Here is a 16,042-nt window from a genome sequence, read left to right as displayed (position 1 = left end):
TTTTAATATGAAAACTTAAAAAAAAAAGGCGAATGCCGACTCGTTTTCCAGATAAGCCCCTTATCTTGTTCTATTTGCTGCTTAGGAAGAGTAATATGAACACGACGACCCTTCTCTAATGTTTATTCTTGTATTTCATTGCCTTCTATTGTGAACAAGACCTAAATCTTCAAAAAAAAGAAGCATAAATACTGCTTTCCGTGATAACACGATTCGTTCGCCCATACTTGTTTACGCGATTTCATTGCGTGATTTTGTCAACTCTCACCAACTATCAAGAACCGTTTGAACGCAAACATGATATTCAAAGATAGTGAATTAAAGTTGAAACTAACATCAACTATCATAACCATTTGAATAAGGCTAAAGCGTCGAGATTGATGCAATTACATGTCTTTTAAGCCCCGTTCAAACGGTCATGATAGTCGACGATAGTTTCAACTATCATCCACTATCAGGTTTGCGTTCAAACGGTTCATGATAGTTGACAAAATCACGCAATGGGATCGCGTAAGTGTAAAAAGGTATCGCGCGTGCTGAGGTCAGCAATTTCGGTGGCATCTGAAATTTCAGTCAATAAGTTGCGAGTTGAAGATACTGAAGCCTACCAGGGGATGATGAGAATGAACTACGAGACATTCTGCGAAGTTTTAACAACTACCGTAGTCATTTTACCCTTTGCTATTTCGGTTTGGGCCCATCTTTGACATAACTGCTTACCGTAAAAACTATCATTCACAATCACCCACCCGTACAAACGGTAAAAACTATCATCAACTATCATGTCAAATTGGAACATGTCCAAACTACATCATAGTCAATGACAGTGCATGATAGTTCGTGTTCAAGCGCGTGGTAGTTGAAACTTTCATCAACTATTATGACCGTTTGAACAGGGCTTTACAGTATAGCCAACTTCTGATATATCGTCAAAAAGAAAACCATCAATTTTTGTCATAAAGTAACGCTTCTTAACTATCATCTGATACACATAGGAAGTTTGAAAGTACATCCTAGTGGAAATTCTGTGAAAGTAAAATTTGACTGTCAGAGGTTCAGTCATTTTGTAACCGTGCCCGACTGCAGGTCTCGTAGCCAAGAAAGTTCAAGGGAACGCAATAGTGAATATGGTTCGAAAGATAACGGAAATGAAACCATATTCTGTGTAGTACTGGATTACGCGTTGTTCCAATATATTTTAACCACTACTATCTCAGAAGACCTTCAGCTCAGATTACATAAACTACAAAACGGTGCGACAGTATCAGCTTTGTTTTACCTCACTCTGCCTGTTTTTACTATGACTTTGTGTAACAGGAGATAGACTTTGCAGTGATGCATCAGTCTTCACCTGAATTACAAATTGTTTACATGCTGTGTAAAATATTCCATTTTTATAGTAAAAACTGTTTGAGAGTCAGCGGTATTGGCAGTTCATGTACTTTCTTGAGACCTTTAGTTCCCAGGGTTCCTCTGAGTGACCAGCAACTCAACTGGAGCAAGCTTGATGGTCTAGCTGTGTGTCAGGGTAAAAGTTATTGATTAATAATAATAACAAACAATAATAATAATAATAATAATCAAATTCGTCAGGTAGTCAGTATATGATATTAGTAAGGTCCTTCTCAGTGGTTTCTGTATGAGATTTGGGAAAGAGCATTTCAATGATATTCTCTTCTATGGGAAGATTTGTGGATAACTTAGATAAACCATTATAACAATTGCTTCAGAAGGAAACACACATAAAAATAGTGGATTAAAAAGGAAAACAGTGAGGTTTACTCTACCACAAACAAAAATTACACAAAATTGTATAAAATATATGCAATGAGTAATAGGATAAGGTTTTGAAACACCTTCTTGTTGTTGAAGAAGTTTTTCACATTCTGGGTATTTCTGAGCCCTGTCTCTTGCTGTCTGACCGCATTTGTCTTTTATGAACACATTCGCACCATATTTTATTAAAAGTTTTACATTTTCTATTTTTCCAAGTTGTGAACAGTAGTGCAAGGACGTGGCATGGTTCCAACATCTAGAAGAAATATTTACTGCTGCTCCCATTTGCACAAGCATCTAAATGACAATTGAGAGAATATTCTTGTGTTACCTGTACACAGTAAATTTTGAAAGGACACTTTACACCATTCTCCTTCCTAAGGTCTAAAATGCTTCTGATCAGCTCTAATTACTTTGCATAGTAACTGCTTTGTTGAAATATTCCACATAAAAACACAAACTGAAAAATCCTTGAGTAAGATGTTGAAAAAAACCTTCACATAAATTTTACAACCTTTCAACTTAAAAAGTCTTGAAACTTTTGCAATGTTTTCATCATACATGACCACTATAATAAAGATCACAGTCAAATGTTTCCCTAACCAAAGAGTTCTATAGAGTTTGATGGAGTCCAGCACAGATGCCTTTTGCAATTGTGCCAAGTTTTAAAGTATCAAAGCATAGTTGTCTAAAAATACTAGCATAGTTATGGACTTCTGTAATTTTCTTCTATAAATTTACATGAGTTATAAATTCTGAATGAACCCCAGGGATTTGATGTGAAGCCTTTGTGCAACAATTGAATATTATCAACAAGTAAAAGAAAAAGCATGTAATGTATGTCATAGCTTCTTATCCAAGGCATGTACATCAGAATTTGTTGTTGAGGGCTTTTCTTACTTCTTAAGCTGTCTAGAAAAACTCTTGAAAGTACTTTGCTTCTATTATAATTATTTGTTTAAAGTCAGTAGTATAAATGTAACTATTGCCAATAAAAAGGTAACTTTTACTGCAAATGTTACTTTCAAATTCAATTCTTAAACTGCAGTTCACAAGAATGATTTTCATATACTTACAGTCATTTAGTCATCACTTCACAGGTTTAATATGAACCAACATAATGACCAGCTCTCAGTGGGCTTGTTTAAGCTCAGTTGGTAGAGCAGTGCAACAGTATTGCAAAGGTCTTGGGTTCAAATCCCATACAGACCTGAATGTTTTTCAGGCCTTATTTTAAATACTGCTTAGACAGTGTTCATTACCGCAAAGATCACTTTCAAATTCATTTCTTAAACTGAGCTTCACATGTATGATTTATTAAAAGAAAGTTCGAAAGGTAACTATAAATACCTTGACTGAACTGTGACCATCTGGTGCATTGATACATGCATGGTGCAAAGGAGTACAACCACTCTGATCTATAGCATCCAACTCACATTCTGTGTTTGCCTATGATGACACAAAACAGGGAAAATTTTAAGTTGTAAGGATAAAGTGGATCAATATCAGTATCTGGGCAACTGCCCACCTACCCCTCCCCTAACCCAACATTAACCCGAAGTTGTTATCGATAGACTGTCGCTGGGTTAGGGGAGGGGTAGGTGGGTAGTTGCCCAGATACTGATATTGATCTGATAAAGTTACTCAGAGCAAGATACCAAGATGCTGATAGATTAAACAATGCCTTAGGCGATCGAATGACAAGCCAGGACCCCTTGCCTTAAAAGAAATATTTTACGTAAAACTAACCATAGGATTATTCCGGGTTACAATGATCAACTACTGGCCACAAGCCCTCCCTGTGTGCAGTGCATCCCCCCCTGCTACTTTGCCATTCTATGGTGTAATAATTTCGCAGTCCGAGCCAAATATTTGATTATTGTAAGTCACTCGAAGTCGCTGCACTTACCAAAAGTTCTACACAGCTCTCGTGAACTTCTGAACAAGCAATATGCATTGGATTTTGTCCTCGATTGTTCTTAACATTAACATTACTACCAGCTTCTATTAGAATCTTGAGACAGTCTGCCTTTCCTTCACGTGCCGCAATAAACAAAGGTGTTTCAGGAAACTTTGTATTGAGATCGGCACCTGCTTTTACCAATCTTTCCACGCAGTTTTTATGACCGGCGTAAGTCGCTACCCACAGCGGCGTTAGCGCTGTGTTACCAAGCCCGATGCCGTTTACTTTTGCTCCAGCTTCAAGTAACAGCCTGAGACATTCATCGTGTCCTTCTTTCGCTGCCAGAAATAAAGCTGTAACAGCAGAACTATTTGGGCAGTCTACCTGAACGTCCTTCTCGGAAAGAAGGGCTTGTAACTTATCAACTTTCCCATTTTCAGCGGCATATAATAATTGTGCTTCTTTGGGCTTTCGTTCAATGGTCTTTTCGACATCGCTTATGTTACCCATTAAATGAAATATGTTCCTTATTGCGGTTAGAACATTTTGTTAAACGACTAACAATGTACCATGTTTATTTATATTCTGACCGCCCTGCATCATGGGAATGTCACGAAAATTTACCATCCAGGGGAGAGAGGATTCGGAAACTTGACCTGAAAACTTTCTAGTGATTTTTCACAGGTTCTTATTTTTGAATCTTCAAAAAAATAAGGTTTATAATATCAGAAGAATAAATTTGGGTGTGAGGAAGTAAAACGAGAACTTAACGACTTGAATGAAAGGGCAAAATCCCATGCTTTAGTTTTGAGGAAAAGTCCAAAATGGCGGCCCTAGGAACAGCGGTAAACATTACGTTTCCATAGTAACCTTGCGCCAAGAGTATTTGCAGATTTCGGGCAAGGACGAAGGGCTGGCCTACGAAGCCGCAAGTTTTCCAGAAATTTAGCAGTTTGGAGGGCTAAAATCCGACAAATGCGTGTAGAAATCCTTCAGATACGATACAAGTGATATTTATGGAAAAGTCCTTTTGATCTCCAGACCTCAAAAGATTGTAAATTTGTAAATACGTCTAACACAGACACAACTAGTCAAGCTACAGAAAGAGGATGGAGTTCAACGACGTTCGTTTCGAGTTCATATCAGAATACACCTTAAAGTCCATGAAACTGAAAGCAGACAAATGGGCTAAGTTACAAGGAAACGATGAATACAGACAAACTATTTTGGACTTCTTTGAAAAGCCAGAGAATAATATTCTCGTCATCTATCAGAATAATGCAGGACAGCTTCAACCAACGTTTGATTTTCCGTCGGCAATGAAGGCAAAAGCTGTTTATTTCTCCAAGAAGGAAAAAGGCATGAATGTTGGAAAAGATAATTACAAAACAGCTTTAACTTATGGAGATTTGTCTTATTCCCCCTTGGAACAATTGTCAGCTCTTGTAGACGAGGTTTGTTTTGTAAACTTAGCAAGTGATTGCATTTTGGTAGTTCGATGGATCGGTCCCTGGGAACCATGAAACTTACAAATTAACTTATTACTTGTTAAGTAACAGGGTTTAAAGCACTATATTTTGCATGCACACTGAAAGATCCTAGCTTAACCGGGAAATTTAAGACTTGTGTTTGAGCGCCACAGTTGTTAATGGTTATATTAGATTGATTGCGAGTCTTGCTCAAAACAGATACATTACAGCATACCGGTATACATTTTTCGTATCTGTAATTTCATTTTTACTATCCTAATCGAAGAAAACTGTTATGCCCCAAACATTTCGCAGGTTTTTACGTCGTGAAAATTTCTCGATTGTAGTAAAATAAACTGCGCAACAACTAACCAACCGTGACCATGAAGTTTACTCTTACATAACATGAAACTTGAAAATAGACAACTGTTCCCAGGAGTAGAAAACTGAGGAAGGAATTAAGTTTGACCTTTTTTTTTTTTTTTTTTTTTTTTAAATGGCGGAAAACTGTGCTCAGTAAAAGTTTTGGGCTGGACTTCAAGCTAATCTTTAATTTAGTTAATATGTAAATCCCTGGAGGCTATCACTTGAGTCAGGGATTAATTTCATTGTTTACATTGGGTAAGAAAATTTCTCCTATTAATCAAATGTTTTCTCTTCGAAATCTGTCAGATTTTGGTCCCTTTGCTTTCCAATTCTCGTAATCATGAACAGTGGCCTGCAGTTGTGTCTCAAGATGTCTTGCGCCATGTCCATCAGCTCAAAAGTAATGTCTTTGTCATTGCTGGACAAGTGAAAGGAAAGACATTATTACCACTTCCAGTAGGTTCAGAGCAGGTCTCTGATGCTGTGGAAGCTGAAGAAAAGTTAGTCCATGGATCATGTAATTTTGATGTTGTTATAAATATTTAGTGCATTGTTGACTTTGGATGCTCCTTTTACATGTAGATATATTTTGTAATAAGAATGCATCCAGGTAATGCTATTTTTTACTCCGCTTAGTCAAACAAAAGCACGATTTTTTTATCACACAAGTAAAATCAAAGTAGTAAACTTTGAAGGAAAAAACACACTGAATTATTTTAACTGTATTCAGCCTCCCAAACCCCCCTCTCCCCCTTCCCCCCCCCCCTTCAGCCTTCCTCCACCAAAGTGGTGGTGAAGCTAATTGTTAGGATTTGAATTGTGGATCTCTTTAACTCCTTGAAAAGATTAACATCTAATTTTGTCCTGATACTGTCGACACATTATTCAGCAAATGGGTAATAAGAAAACATATCTAATTCCACATTCACGTAATTTATTTACAGGGAATAGTGTAGCAGCTAGAGGGAAGATGTACAATCGGTTCTTGAAAGTTTTAAAAGGGTTAAGAGTCACACCCACAGTATACTCATAGCACTTGTGATAAATATTTGAATTCTTACCATGGCAAACTGAAAAACTACAGATAACAAGAAGTGTGCCACACTGGAGTTGTTTGCAAGCTGTAAGCTATCCACAAAGAGAAAATTTCTGCATATCCTTCAGTGTCCAATGGTTTGTTACATGTTAACAGTGAAATATCCAATCTTTAGTCAACTGGAGCCTGATATGTAACTAACTATTTTGTTTTGTCTTTTTTTTAACTAGGGGTGAACCATTTGATCGTGGTTTGGTTCATTCTATTGAATCAGTAATCATTGAATGGACACATCAGATACAGAGTGTTCTGAAAAGAAATTCAGCTCAGCCACTGATAGAAGGTCGTAATCCTGGACCACTGGTAGAACTTGACTTCTGGAGAGCTCGTGCCAATAACTTGGAGTGCATCTTTGAACAGGTTACTGCATTCAAATCTGAAAAATGAGGTTCCTAAGATAATGGAGACTTGAGGCAATTACAGAGAGTAAAATTGCAGCTCTTTTGATTTCTCTGCTGATAAAAAAACACCTTTCAAGAGAAATTTACATGGACATATAACTAGGCTTTTAGAAAGCAATAATTTATTCTCTGTAAACAAGTGAAGAAAGTAAATTAAAGTTTTGAGTTTTTTTTTAATTAAAAAAAATCTCAATTTGCTTTTTCATTACCCATGTAGCTCCATGATGTGAAAGTTCGAAGAATGGCTGAACTGTTGGAAAAAACTCAGAGCAGCTACTTTCCAGCCTTCAAGAAAATCTATAAGGATGTTGTTGCTGGTAAGTAAATTTTTGCCAAGTTTGGAAATTTTTTGATCTTTTTCTAACCAAACAACTGTTTCAAAGTAATGCCATGAATAGTGCAAGGTACTTATCAGTACCTAGTAATTTTGTTAACTTTTTTGTTTTTCTTAGCCCTTGAAGAAGCCAGAGACATCAACATCCACCTAAAGCCTTTGCGTCGCCTGCTTGATGACATGGAGCAGTTTGATTTTTCAGAGTTGGATAAGATTATTCCTGCCATTCTACACACAGTTGGTCTCATCTGGGCAAATTCAAAGTACTACTGCAGAGCTCCAAGAATGATTGTTCTTTTGCAAGAGCTCTGCAACATGTTGATTGAAATGGTAAGTAACTTTTAATTGTATTTTTTTACAAGTGATTTCAGTCATTAAATTTGTTTTTCTGTGGGTGAAAAATTGATTTTGTACTCTGTATTTCTGTTTTTACCATTTGAATGTAAGTTTTGAAAAAAAAAATGTACATAATTATAGAGTTTGGCCCTTGTCCAAACATTTTATGATCTTTTTTAAAACAATGCTTATCAGTCACAGTTAGTCTGGAAAAATCAGCTAAACTGAGATTTGTTGCTGCAACTGGATATGGACCAATTCTTGATAATTGGGTACTCTTAAAACATACTTTTTTCACCTTTGCAATCATAAAAAAAATATCGAGTCATATTATATAATGAAACCATATTTTATGCAATTGTTCTAGTGCAAGTTGTTTTAAAGACACACAAACATAGCCAGAAGGAAGTTGCTTACTATAAATGGTATTATGGTATACCCCTCTCTCTATTAAACCCTAATCTTTAAGCCTCCCCCCATTCCACACCCTTCATTTTTTTTATTATCAATTCTTTGTATAGGCTAGAACATACTTGGATCCTGCAGAAATCTTTAAATCAGAGGCAGAAGAAGCTTATGAAAAAACCCAGAAGGCAGTTCAAATCTGTTCATTCTTCAAGGAGACCTTTGAAGATGTCAGAGGAAACATCCAAAAATTCTTCAAGGAGGGGCAAGAAGTTAAGCAGTGGGAATTTGCCAATGAACTAGTTTTTACCAGAATGGATCAGTTTATCTTGAGATTGAAAACAGTTGAGGTTAGTAGAGTAACTATGTCTCCAACAGATTGCTGACTTTGAAATCTGATAATCTTAGTTTCAAACCCTGGCTTTTTTGTTGTTGGTGTTGTTAATGTAATGTGTGATTTTATTTTTTCTATATCAAGGACCTCTTTGCCACCACTATGGAATTTTCCAAGCTAGAGAAGGTAGAATTGGGTGGTATCAAGGGAAAGATGCTCAGTCATCAAGTTGTGGAAATCTTCTCAGAATTCAATGAGATTTTTGCCGTGTTTGGTAATCGAACCTATGACGGCTTAGATGCAACCAACCGGGTAAGTTTGAGGTGCACTTTAATGTTGGAATGAATTTTAGTACAGACTGTGGTAAATGTAAACAGCATGTACATAGTTTGCCAGTTTTCTGAACCTTGCCTAAAGGAAATAAAAAAATGCCTCTTAGCTTTTACAGTTTCTACAGAGTAGAATTTTATCAAGATCATGGTCTTCATTTTCAGGTTGGTTTTATTCTATTCTTAGTATGGCTTCTTTTCCTTTTACTTCTCCGTAGGAGTTTGTTGAAGACTACAACCAGTTTAGAGAAAGAATAGCTGACCTGGATAGAAGACTTGCTTCCATTGTGTGCCAAGGATTTGATGACTGTGCAAGTACGGAGGCTGCATTGAAGGTAAGAAGCGAGTTACAGTTGGATCTTACAACAGTTTCTTCAAGAATTTCAGTTTGGATAGTTTAGTTGGGTATCTAATAACAGTGCTGAACTGCATGTGTGTGTATATTGCTTGGTTGTTCTCAAAACATCACTGTGCAAAGGAAGTTACGTGTGACAGCCCAGGGCTAGTGGATTTCGGATTTGGTTTGGTAGTCAGATATTCATGAGAATGAAAAATTATTCTAGTAGTAATGGTACAACTTACAGCTCATCATATTGCTGAATAATGCTATTGGTTAGTAAGCATCACATTTAAATTTTCAACTCCAAACAACACTGAACATTTTGAATCTTTTTCAAACCTTCTAGCTTCTGGACTGTTTTGGTTCTTTGCTGGACCGTCCCCTTATTCACTCAGACTTTGAATACAAGTATCCCATCCTGCTGAAGATGTACGAAGAAGAACTGGATGAAGCTAAGATCATATTTGATCAGCAAATGATGACAGCAAATGAGGATGGGACTCCACCAATAAACAAGAACATGCCTCTTGTTGCAGGTGCTCTCAAATGGTCACAAGAACTCAGGGAAAGGATCACTAAACCAATGCATGCGCTTAAGCTTTCAGTCAATCATGGGTAAGCTCAATTAACTTTTATTAACTTTGCAACTACAATCAATTTCTTTCAGTCTTGCATGGCAATCCTCGTGTCATATACAGTTCAAAAAATGAAAGACTGTCATTTGTAGTTGATCCATTTATAGTTGATCTTCCAACACATAACAAAGCTTTTGCCTTCTGATGAAAAATTCCAACATCTGAAAGCCTGTACTTACAAATTTCCTTATATTAATGATCTAAGTAAATTAAAAGTAAAGCCTTTATATGGGCCCAAAGTGGCCCATGGGGCCCGTGCTTAACTCCAGTTTTCTTAGCATGAAGCGGCTAGGAGTATTGCTACTCTGCCCTGGATGGGATGCTAGTCCATCGCGGGGTTACCCCCAGCATATTTGCTGGTACCCATTTGTACACCTGGGTGAAGAGAAGCACTGTGAGAGTAAAGTGTCTTGCCTAAGAACACAACACAATGACCCTGGCCAGGGCTCGAACCCAGACCACCCAATCTGGAGTTGAGCGCACTAACCATGAGGCCACCGCACCTCCACCATATTCATGATCTACTTTCTTTCAATTTCTGTCATTTTCTTACCATATTCTTTCTTTACAACTTGAAAAAAAAAGCTTTGTTTTCTGCAGTTCATTGTAGAGTTTTAACGAACTCTTTTTAACAACAAGGCATTTGATATGGTATTTTTCATTTACTTTTCATAGCACTGACAGTTCTTCCCCTTAATGGAATTGGTTTCTATAGCTTCTGCTGGCACTTTCCTGTGATATTGTCTTTCTGTATACTTTCTGTCTAGTCTTTTTATGATTTGGAGTGTCATTACGTCATTTCTAGTTGTTAGAATTTTCTCATTCATGTTCCTTGCTTTTGTTCTCACTGCTTCTTGTTCACTTCTCATCCAAGACCAGATAGTGTTTTTCCTATCATTCATGGTTTGGAAAGGTAATATGACACTTCCATGCTCTTTTTCAAAAGATCTGCCCTAAAATAACTCTAAAATTTGTATCTTTAATATCTTTCTCTCGCTGCTTCATTGCTGAAATGTTTTGCCGTTTTTTGTGATAACATGCCGTCAGTACATGTGACAACTTCTCCACTTGTACGTCATTCTAAACATCATCCTTATCCTTGCTGCTGTCTTAATCAGGAATTGCACAGACACATTTGCGAGTTATAGTTTGGACTTCTTTAACCGCCCAGTTGTAGTGTTTGTCTCTGTGTGTCTCTGTGTGTCTCTATGTACCTCCAAACGTGGTACATCAAACATGGTTGTTGCATTTCTTGGTATTTTGAGCCTTACTCTAATGACTATTTTCATAATCTCGAAAATAGAGAACTTTCCTCCCATTCATGCCGACTTTCACCTTTACTAGAGCGTTTCTGAACTGAGTATGTTTTGCTTTCATTCTAAAGACATTTTTCTATCTTTTTATTGAACAACCTGATTGCGAATGTAACACGCTGTTTGGTTTTTCAGTACTCTAGAGACTGCCGAAGCTATGATGATCTTCAACAAATTTGATGAGATGGCCAAGCTGCTGAACACGTGAGTATTTTGTATACGTGGTATGTGGTATGTCTTTTATTACACGATCTCAAAATTGTACCACTCTTTACCGTTTATAAACCACCCTATACCATTTTTGCTCAGCACAACCCTGATCCTTGTCAAAGCATCTTTTTATTGAATTTCAGTTACAGGAAGTCACTTAGAGACAATCAAAATTCAGCACCCTGCACCCTATGAGTCACTCATTATCTGACACTAAGATTCAAGCCCCTTGACAAAGAATATGTCTTTTTTAGATATGAAGAAAAGGTGTATGTTGATTGGACCCAAGATGTTGGTTCCATTTCACAAGGGAATCTGGACAAGCCTCTCGTCATTAGAGATCCAAATACCAAGCTTATCAAAGTGAACTTTGATCCACAGGTATGAATTACTTTCACTAAGAAATGAGCCAATTCTTGAGTTGACGTCGCTTGATCAAAATGTACTGTCTTCCTTACTCCAAGCTTAAATCTAACTTTACTTTCCACACAGAGGCTTTTTTTCCTTTCAGACTATTAAAGAGTGTTCAATTGCGCACGCATGTTACAATTTTGACTTTTGTGGCACTTTGGGTAGAAATTTTAGATCGGATGCTAGTTAAAAAACGCTTAAAATGTACTTACATTGTATCCTCTGAGTTTAGGAGCTCCGTCACTGTTTATGCATTTGTAACCTTAAATTTGTCGTACGCAACCCTCACCTATCGTCTGCGACTCTTGACTAACTCTGTCCTTTCGTTGATCTGTATTATCTCTTTATTAAGTTTTTCTCTTCCCATATTTATATTTTCTTGTTTTTTTTCCAGTCTGGCTATAGTTTTGTTTTCGGCGCCAAAAACGAATCGGATTAGTTAGGTTATTGATGGACACACGACTTCTCTTCACGATTTTACTATACTATCATACAAACAAGTGGTGAGAACAGAGAAGGCCCATGAATTAAACCAATCGGTGATATTTTGAGCGAACATCAAATTCTTGTCAAATTCACAAGAAAACATGTGGCAGTCAGAGGGGGAATTCCTAATCGGTACTTCTTTGTTCGGCAAGGGAAACGTGAGTGTGTCTTAGCAAACAACTGAATTCTGTTTATTTTATTTCCTCATTTTAGTTAGTCGCTGTTCTTCGTGAAGTGAGGTATCTGGAAACTGCCCAAAACGAAACCCTTGAAAATATTCCTGAAAGCGCAACCAACATCTACTCACGGAATGAAACATTCCACAAGTTTTTGTCCAACCTGGATCTGACTGTGGCCTGGTACAACAAAGTCCGAGAAACGCTTCTTGATGTTGAGTTTCCTCTAGTGGAAGGACAATTGCAGGAAATAGATGGTCAACTGCAACAGGCTGAGACAACTTTGAACTGGAACAGTGAAGGTGTGATAAATCTCTCGAGTGCAATAATAATTTAAACTTCGTGTGTCAAGTATTGATTTTGACAATGACTAAGCTTTCACGGCCGTGTGGTGGTTGTGTGAGAACAATTTCGATTGAGGGTCTAAAATGATCTGAGATTGCAGTGGTTTACATTTCTGATGTGAACACACTATGGGAAAGTCAATATTCCAACAGGAATATTAATACAAATGATCCATTGAGTAATTTTAACTTTCACTTCGTGCCATTATGACATAATCCCATTCTGCCTCAAATTTACACGCCGGTGCTGTTGTTTCACGTAATTTTTTTTTTTTAACAAACAGGTGCGTGGGAATACATTGAGAAGACGAGAGACATGGTGCATGACTTGGAGAAACGTGTACAAGCTGCCAAGAACAATGTGGAGAGTATGGGTCAGTTAATGACCAAATGGTGTGAAGCTCCCTTGTACGAGAGAAAAGAAGGCAAAAAGGAGGGCCTACTCAATTTAGAGGTACACATACGCAGGAACAATACTCGGTAGTTCTGTTTACCTTTTTATGGGTGTCTGAAATAATTTAGTATAGAACCTTCTCCTATTCCTACAGAATAACATAAAGTATGCTTAATCAATTTAGGTGTAAGTGTTTATAAGTATATTCATTTTGTTTTTTTTCCAACGTGGACAACTAAGAAGAGAGCTATTTTATGACAACGTTAAAAAGTTATTTGTTTGTTAACAGGACAGTGAAGCAAACCTTAATAAACGCTACACTTTGATCCAGCAAGCTGGAGAGAAAATCCACGAGCTGATGAAGGTAGGTTGTCAGCTTAGTTAACCGCTGTTTGTTATTGTTTTTGATGCCCTACTTTACTCCAAGAAGCCAAATGCACTTATTTTCGAGTTCAAGATGTAGGGGGAGGGGGTGGTACATGTACTTTGTTCATGTTTGATTTATTTCCCTTAAGCATTTACCATCGACTTAAGAACTTTATTGAATTTATCCCTCAGAATAACCTCGAACTTTTCAAAGCGGATGCCTCATCCGACATTTGGCGAGCGTATGTGGACTATCTTGATGACATGGTCCTTGATGGCTTTTTCAACTGCATTCACTGCTCACTGAACTATCTTTTGGAAAATACTGATCCTAAACACAACACTACAGCACTGTTTGAGGCAAAACTTGAACTGCAACAGCCTGAAATGGTGTTTATACCATCACTGGATTTCGGTGTTTCAGACGGCTTTTATGAACTTGTGGAAGGAATTGTTAATGATGTGTACAAGATGGCTTCGTTAGTCAAGAGACTGGCTGAACATAACGGCTCTGAACATTACCAGGTAAAACAAACAATAAGAAGTAAACTTTACTTCATTTGAAATGAGGAATGATTTAACATACCTTTCTGATGTTGGGGATGGTTATGTTTATTTTATTAATATCCGTTGACTGTGATATATAAGCTACAAATTAACATTAGAACTCTAATTTTTCGGCCAAATCATAATATCATCATTTCAAACATACTTGAAATGAGACTCGTATTAGTACCAAAGAAAAAGGCGGTGCTTCTGAATGTATTTTTTTCTTTTGGGCCTCCTTGAGTTTCCTTAATTTATCTTTTACATCAAAGTATGTTTAATCGATTTCCAAGGTAGGAAATGGCATATGAAAGAACAGAGGACAATAGGTTCGAAAGGAAATATAATGGCTTGCGATTGTAAGGACTATTACGGATTACAAATCAAGGAGTTCAAGTATTCATTCCTGGACACAGAATTCATGACACACCCAAGATACTCTGAGCAGTTTTGAGTTAATTTATTTCTTGATATTTTAATCGGTGTTGTAATAGCACGGTGGACTTAACTTTGGGGACTCTATTCAATTGTACAAAAACAAAAATATACTCTCTCTCTCTTTTCTTCCTGTACAGAACGATGTCGAGGACATGCTTGACTTGTCTGAGATGCGCCAAGACCTGATGGACCGTGTAACAGGCATCATGAACAAGGCCAATGAATACCGCAGTTCTTTTGATGCTTTTGCGTACTTGTGGCTTGACGATCGGAATGAGTTTATGAGACAATTCTTGCTCTACAACCACGTGTTGACAGCTGAGGAGATTGAAGCCCACGCTGAAGAAGGAGTCCCTGAGAGTCCGCCAACATTAGGACAATTTAAAGAACAGGTAAAGAATCGCTATTAAGACTGACAAACAGAGATCATCTTGAAAACTTGCTATGTTGTTAGGGTAATCTTGTTCGAGACTTTAACGCGAATCGGAAATTATGCACAGCGTAATTCACTAATTTTTCTTATGGAAATTACATTCATATATACATTACAGTGTATGGAAAAAATGAATTTTGTTGCTTATAGATCGACACGTACGAAAAGCTTTATGCCAAGGTGGACGAAGTAGAGGGAACAAAGATCTTTGACACGTGGTTCCGTGTGGACGCCAAGCCCTTTAAACAAGCTCTCTTGAATATTATCAAGAGATGGAGTTACATGTTCAAGCAACACCTCATCGATCATGTCACAAACAGGTAATTTAAGTTTTGAGGAAATTCTGCGCTAGATCTTATGACCTTTCCTTACAAGGTGTTTGAAAAGTTTAGAGAAGATTATAACTAGGTCTGTTAGATTATATGTTCATTGTACGTTTGTGTTCTTTTTCGCAGCCTAAATGACTTAGCAGAGTTCATCAAAGTGGCGGATGTTGGTCTGACACAGCCTGTGGAGGAAGGAGATTACAATGGCTTAGTGGCTGTCATGGGACACTTGATGGCTGTCAAGGACAGACAGACAGTCACTGACGAGATGTTTGAGCCACTGAAGCAGACTATTGAACTCATGAAGACGTACGGACAAGAAATGCCTGAGGAAGTACATACGCAGCTTCAGGTAACTAGAAACACCAAGACAGAAGTATTGAAAGTGCTGTAATCAAGGGGAAGCTGTCTTTCTGTGTGATAAGATTTTGTTGAAGGTAAACATGCAAGAGAAACCTTATAATATGTTTATCCACAGGAACTTCCAGAGCAGTGGAACAACACCAAGAAGATCGCAGTAACAGTCAAACAGCAAGTGGCTCCTCTACAGGCGTCTGAAGTCGCCATCATCAGAAGAAAGTGTGGACAGTTTGATGTAAGCGACAGTGTGCTTCCTCTTAGCTTCAACTTGCAATTTCTGCCCAATGATTCAATTTATGTTTCCTTTTTCCTCTGTTGATCACAGATCAAACAGCACGAATTTAGAGAGGACTTCAGGAAAACAGCTCCGTTCCAGTTTGACTCCAAGAATTATTACGACCGCTTAGATAAGGTTAGCAAAGGGAACTTGTAGTCAAAGACATACTTCTCGCAAGTTTGTTGATTTTGTTTTGTAATGACATGATGGAGTGATCCTTGTATTAATGTTTCGCTAT

At 37.5% G+C, this 16,042-nt stretch overlaps 2 protein-coding genes across 2 annotated transcripts in view; one reads left to right on the top strand and one right to left on the bottom strand.

Annotated features, from left to right (window-relative positions):
- Positions 1–108: 108 nt before the first annotated feature.
- LOC113674845 (uncharacterized) lies at positions 109–4,275 on the bottom strand. The gene is made up of 4 exons (XM_027191346.2): positions 3,686–4,275; positions 3,127–3,225; positions 1,857–2,073; positions 109–1,516 (listed from the first exon to the last, which is right to left on the bottom strand). The coding sequence occupies exons 1-4, from the start codon at positions 4,187–4,189 to the stop codon at positions 1,395–1,397; spliced, it is 942 nt and encodes a 313-aa protein (XP_027047147.2). The 5' UTR covers positions 4,190–4,275; the 3' UTR covers positions 109–1,394.
- Positions 4,276–4,552: 277 nt separating this feature from the next.
- The window catches only part of LOC113674425 (dynein beta chain, ciliary), a 36,508-nt gene continuing 25,018 nt past the window's right edge, over positions 4,553–16,042 (top strand). Inside the window, exons 1-20 of the mRNA XM_027190909.2 lie at positions 4,553–5,133; positions 5,821–6,014; positions 6,781–6,970; positions 7,229–7,328; positions 7,464–7,675; positions 8,203–8,436; positions 8,565–8,732; positions 8,968–9,084; positions 9,436–9,704; positions 11,173–11,241; positions 11,502–11,628; positions 12,358–12,622; positions 12,949–13,118; positions 13,348–13,422; positions 13,617–13,949; positions 14,546–14,800; positions 14,992–15,161; positions 15,297–15,519; positions 15,646–15,762; positions 15,853–15,939. Coding sequence (XP_027046710.2) covers positions 4,789–5,133; positions 5,821–6,014; positions 6,781–6,970; positions 7,229–7,328; positions 7,464–7,675; positions 8,203–8,436; positions 8,565–8,732; positions 8,968–9,084; positions 9,436–9,704; positions 11,173–11,241; positions 11,502–11,628; positions 12,358–12,622; positions 12,949–13,118; positions 13,348–13,422; positions 13,617–13,949; positions 14,546–14,800; positions 14,992–15,161; positions 15,297–15,519; positions 15,646–15,762; positions 15,853–15,939 — 3,720 coding nt within the window. The 5' untranslated portion in view covers positions 4,553–4,788. The remainder of the gene's footprint in view (positions 5,134–5,820; positions 6,015–6,780; positions 6,971–7,228; positions 7,329–7,463; positions 7,676–8,202; positions 8,437–8,564; positions 8,733–8,967; positions 9,085–9,435; positions 9,705–11,172; positions 11,242–11,501; positions 11,629–12,357; positions 12,623–12,948; positions 13,119–13,347; positions 13,423–13,616; positions 13,950–14,545; positions 14,801–14,991; positions 15,162–15,296; positions 15,520–15,645; positions 15,763–15,852; positions 15,940–16,042) is intronic.

The sequence above is a fragment of the Pocillopora damicornis genome, chromosome 10 (genome assembly GCF_964200805.1).
Source record: "Pocillopora damicornis chromosome 10, jaPocDami1.2, whole genome shotgun sequence".
In the NCBI taxonomy this organism is placed as follows: Eukaryota; Metazoa; Cnidaria; class Anthozoa; order Scleractinia; family Pocilloporidae; genus Pocillopora; species Pocillopora damicornis.
This window is presented reverse-complemented; position numbering and strand designations above follow the sequence as displayed.

Coding starts and splice junctions, on each gene's coding strand:
- LOC113674845 (XM_027191346.2), bottom strand. CDS start 4,189: ATGGGTAACATAAGCGATGTCGAAAAGACCATTGAACGAAAGCCCAAA. Junction 3,226..3,685: donor AGAGCTGTGTAGAACTTTTG/GTAAGTGCAGCG, acceptor GTGTCATCATAG/GCAAACACAGAATGTGAGTT. Junction 2,074..3,126: donor ATGGTCACAGTTCAGTCAAG/GTATTTATAGTT, acceptor ATTGTCATTTAG/ATGCTTGTGCAAATGGGAGC.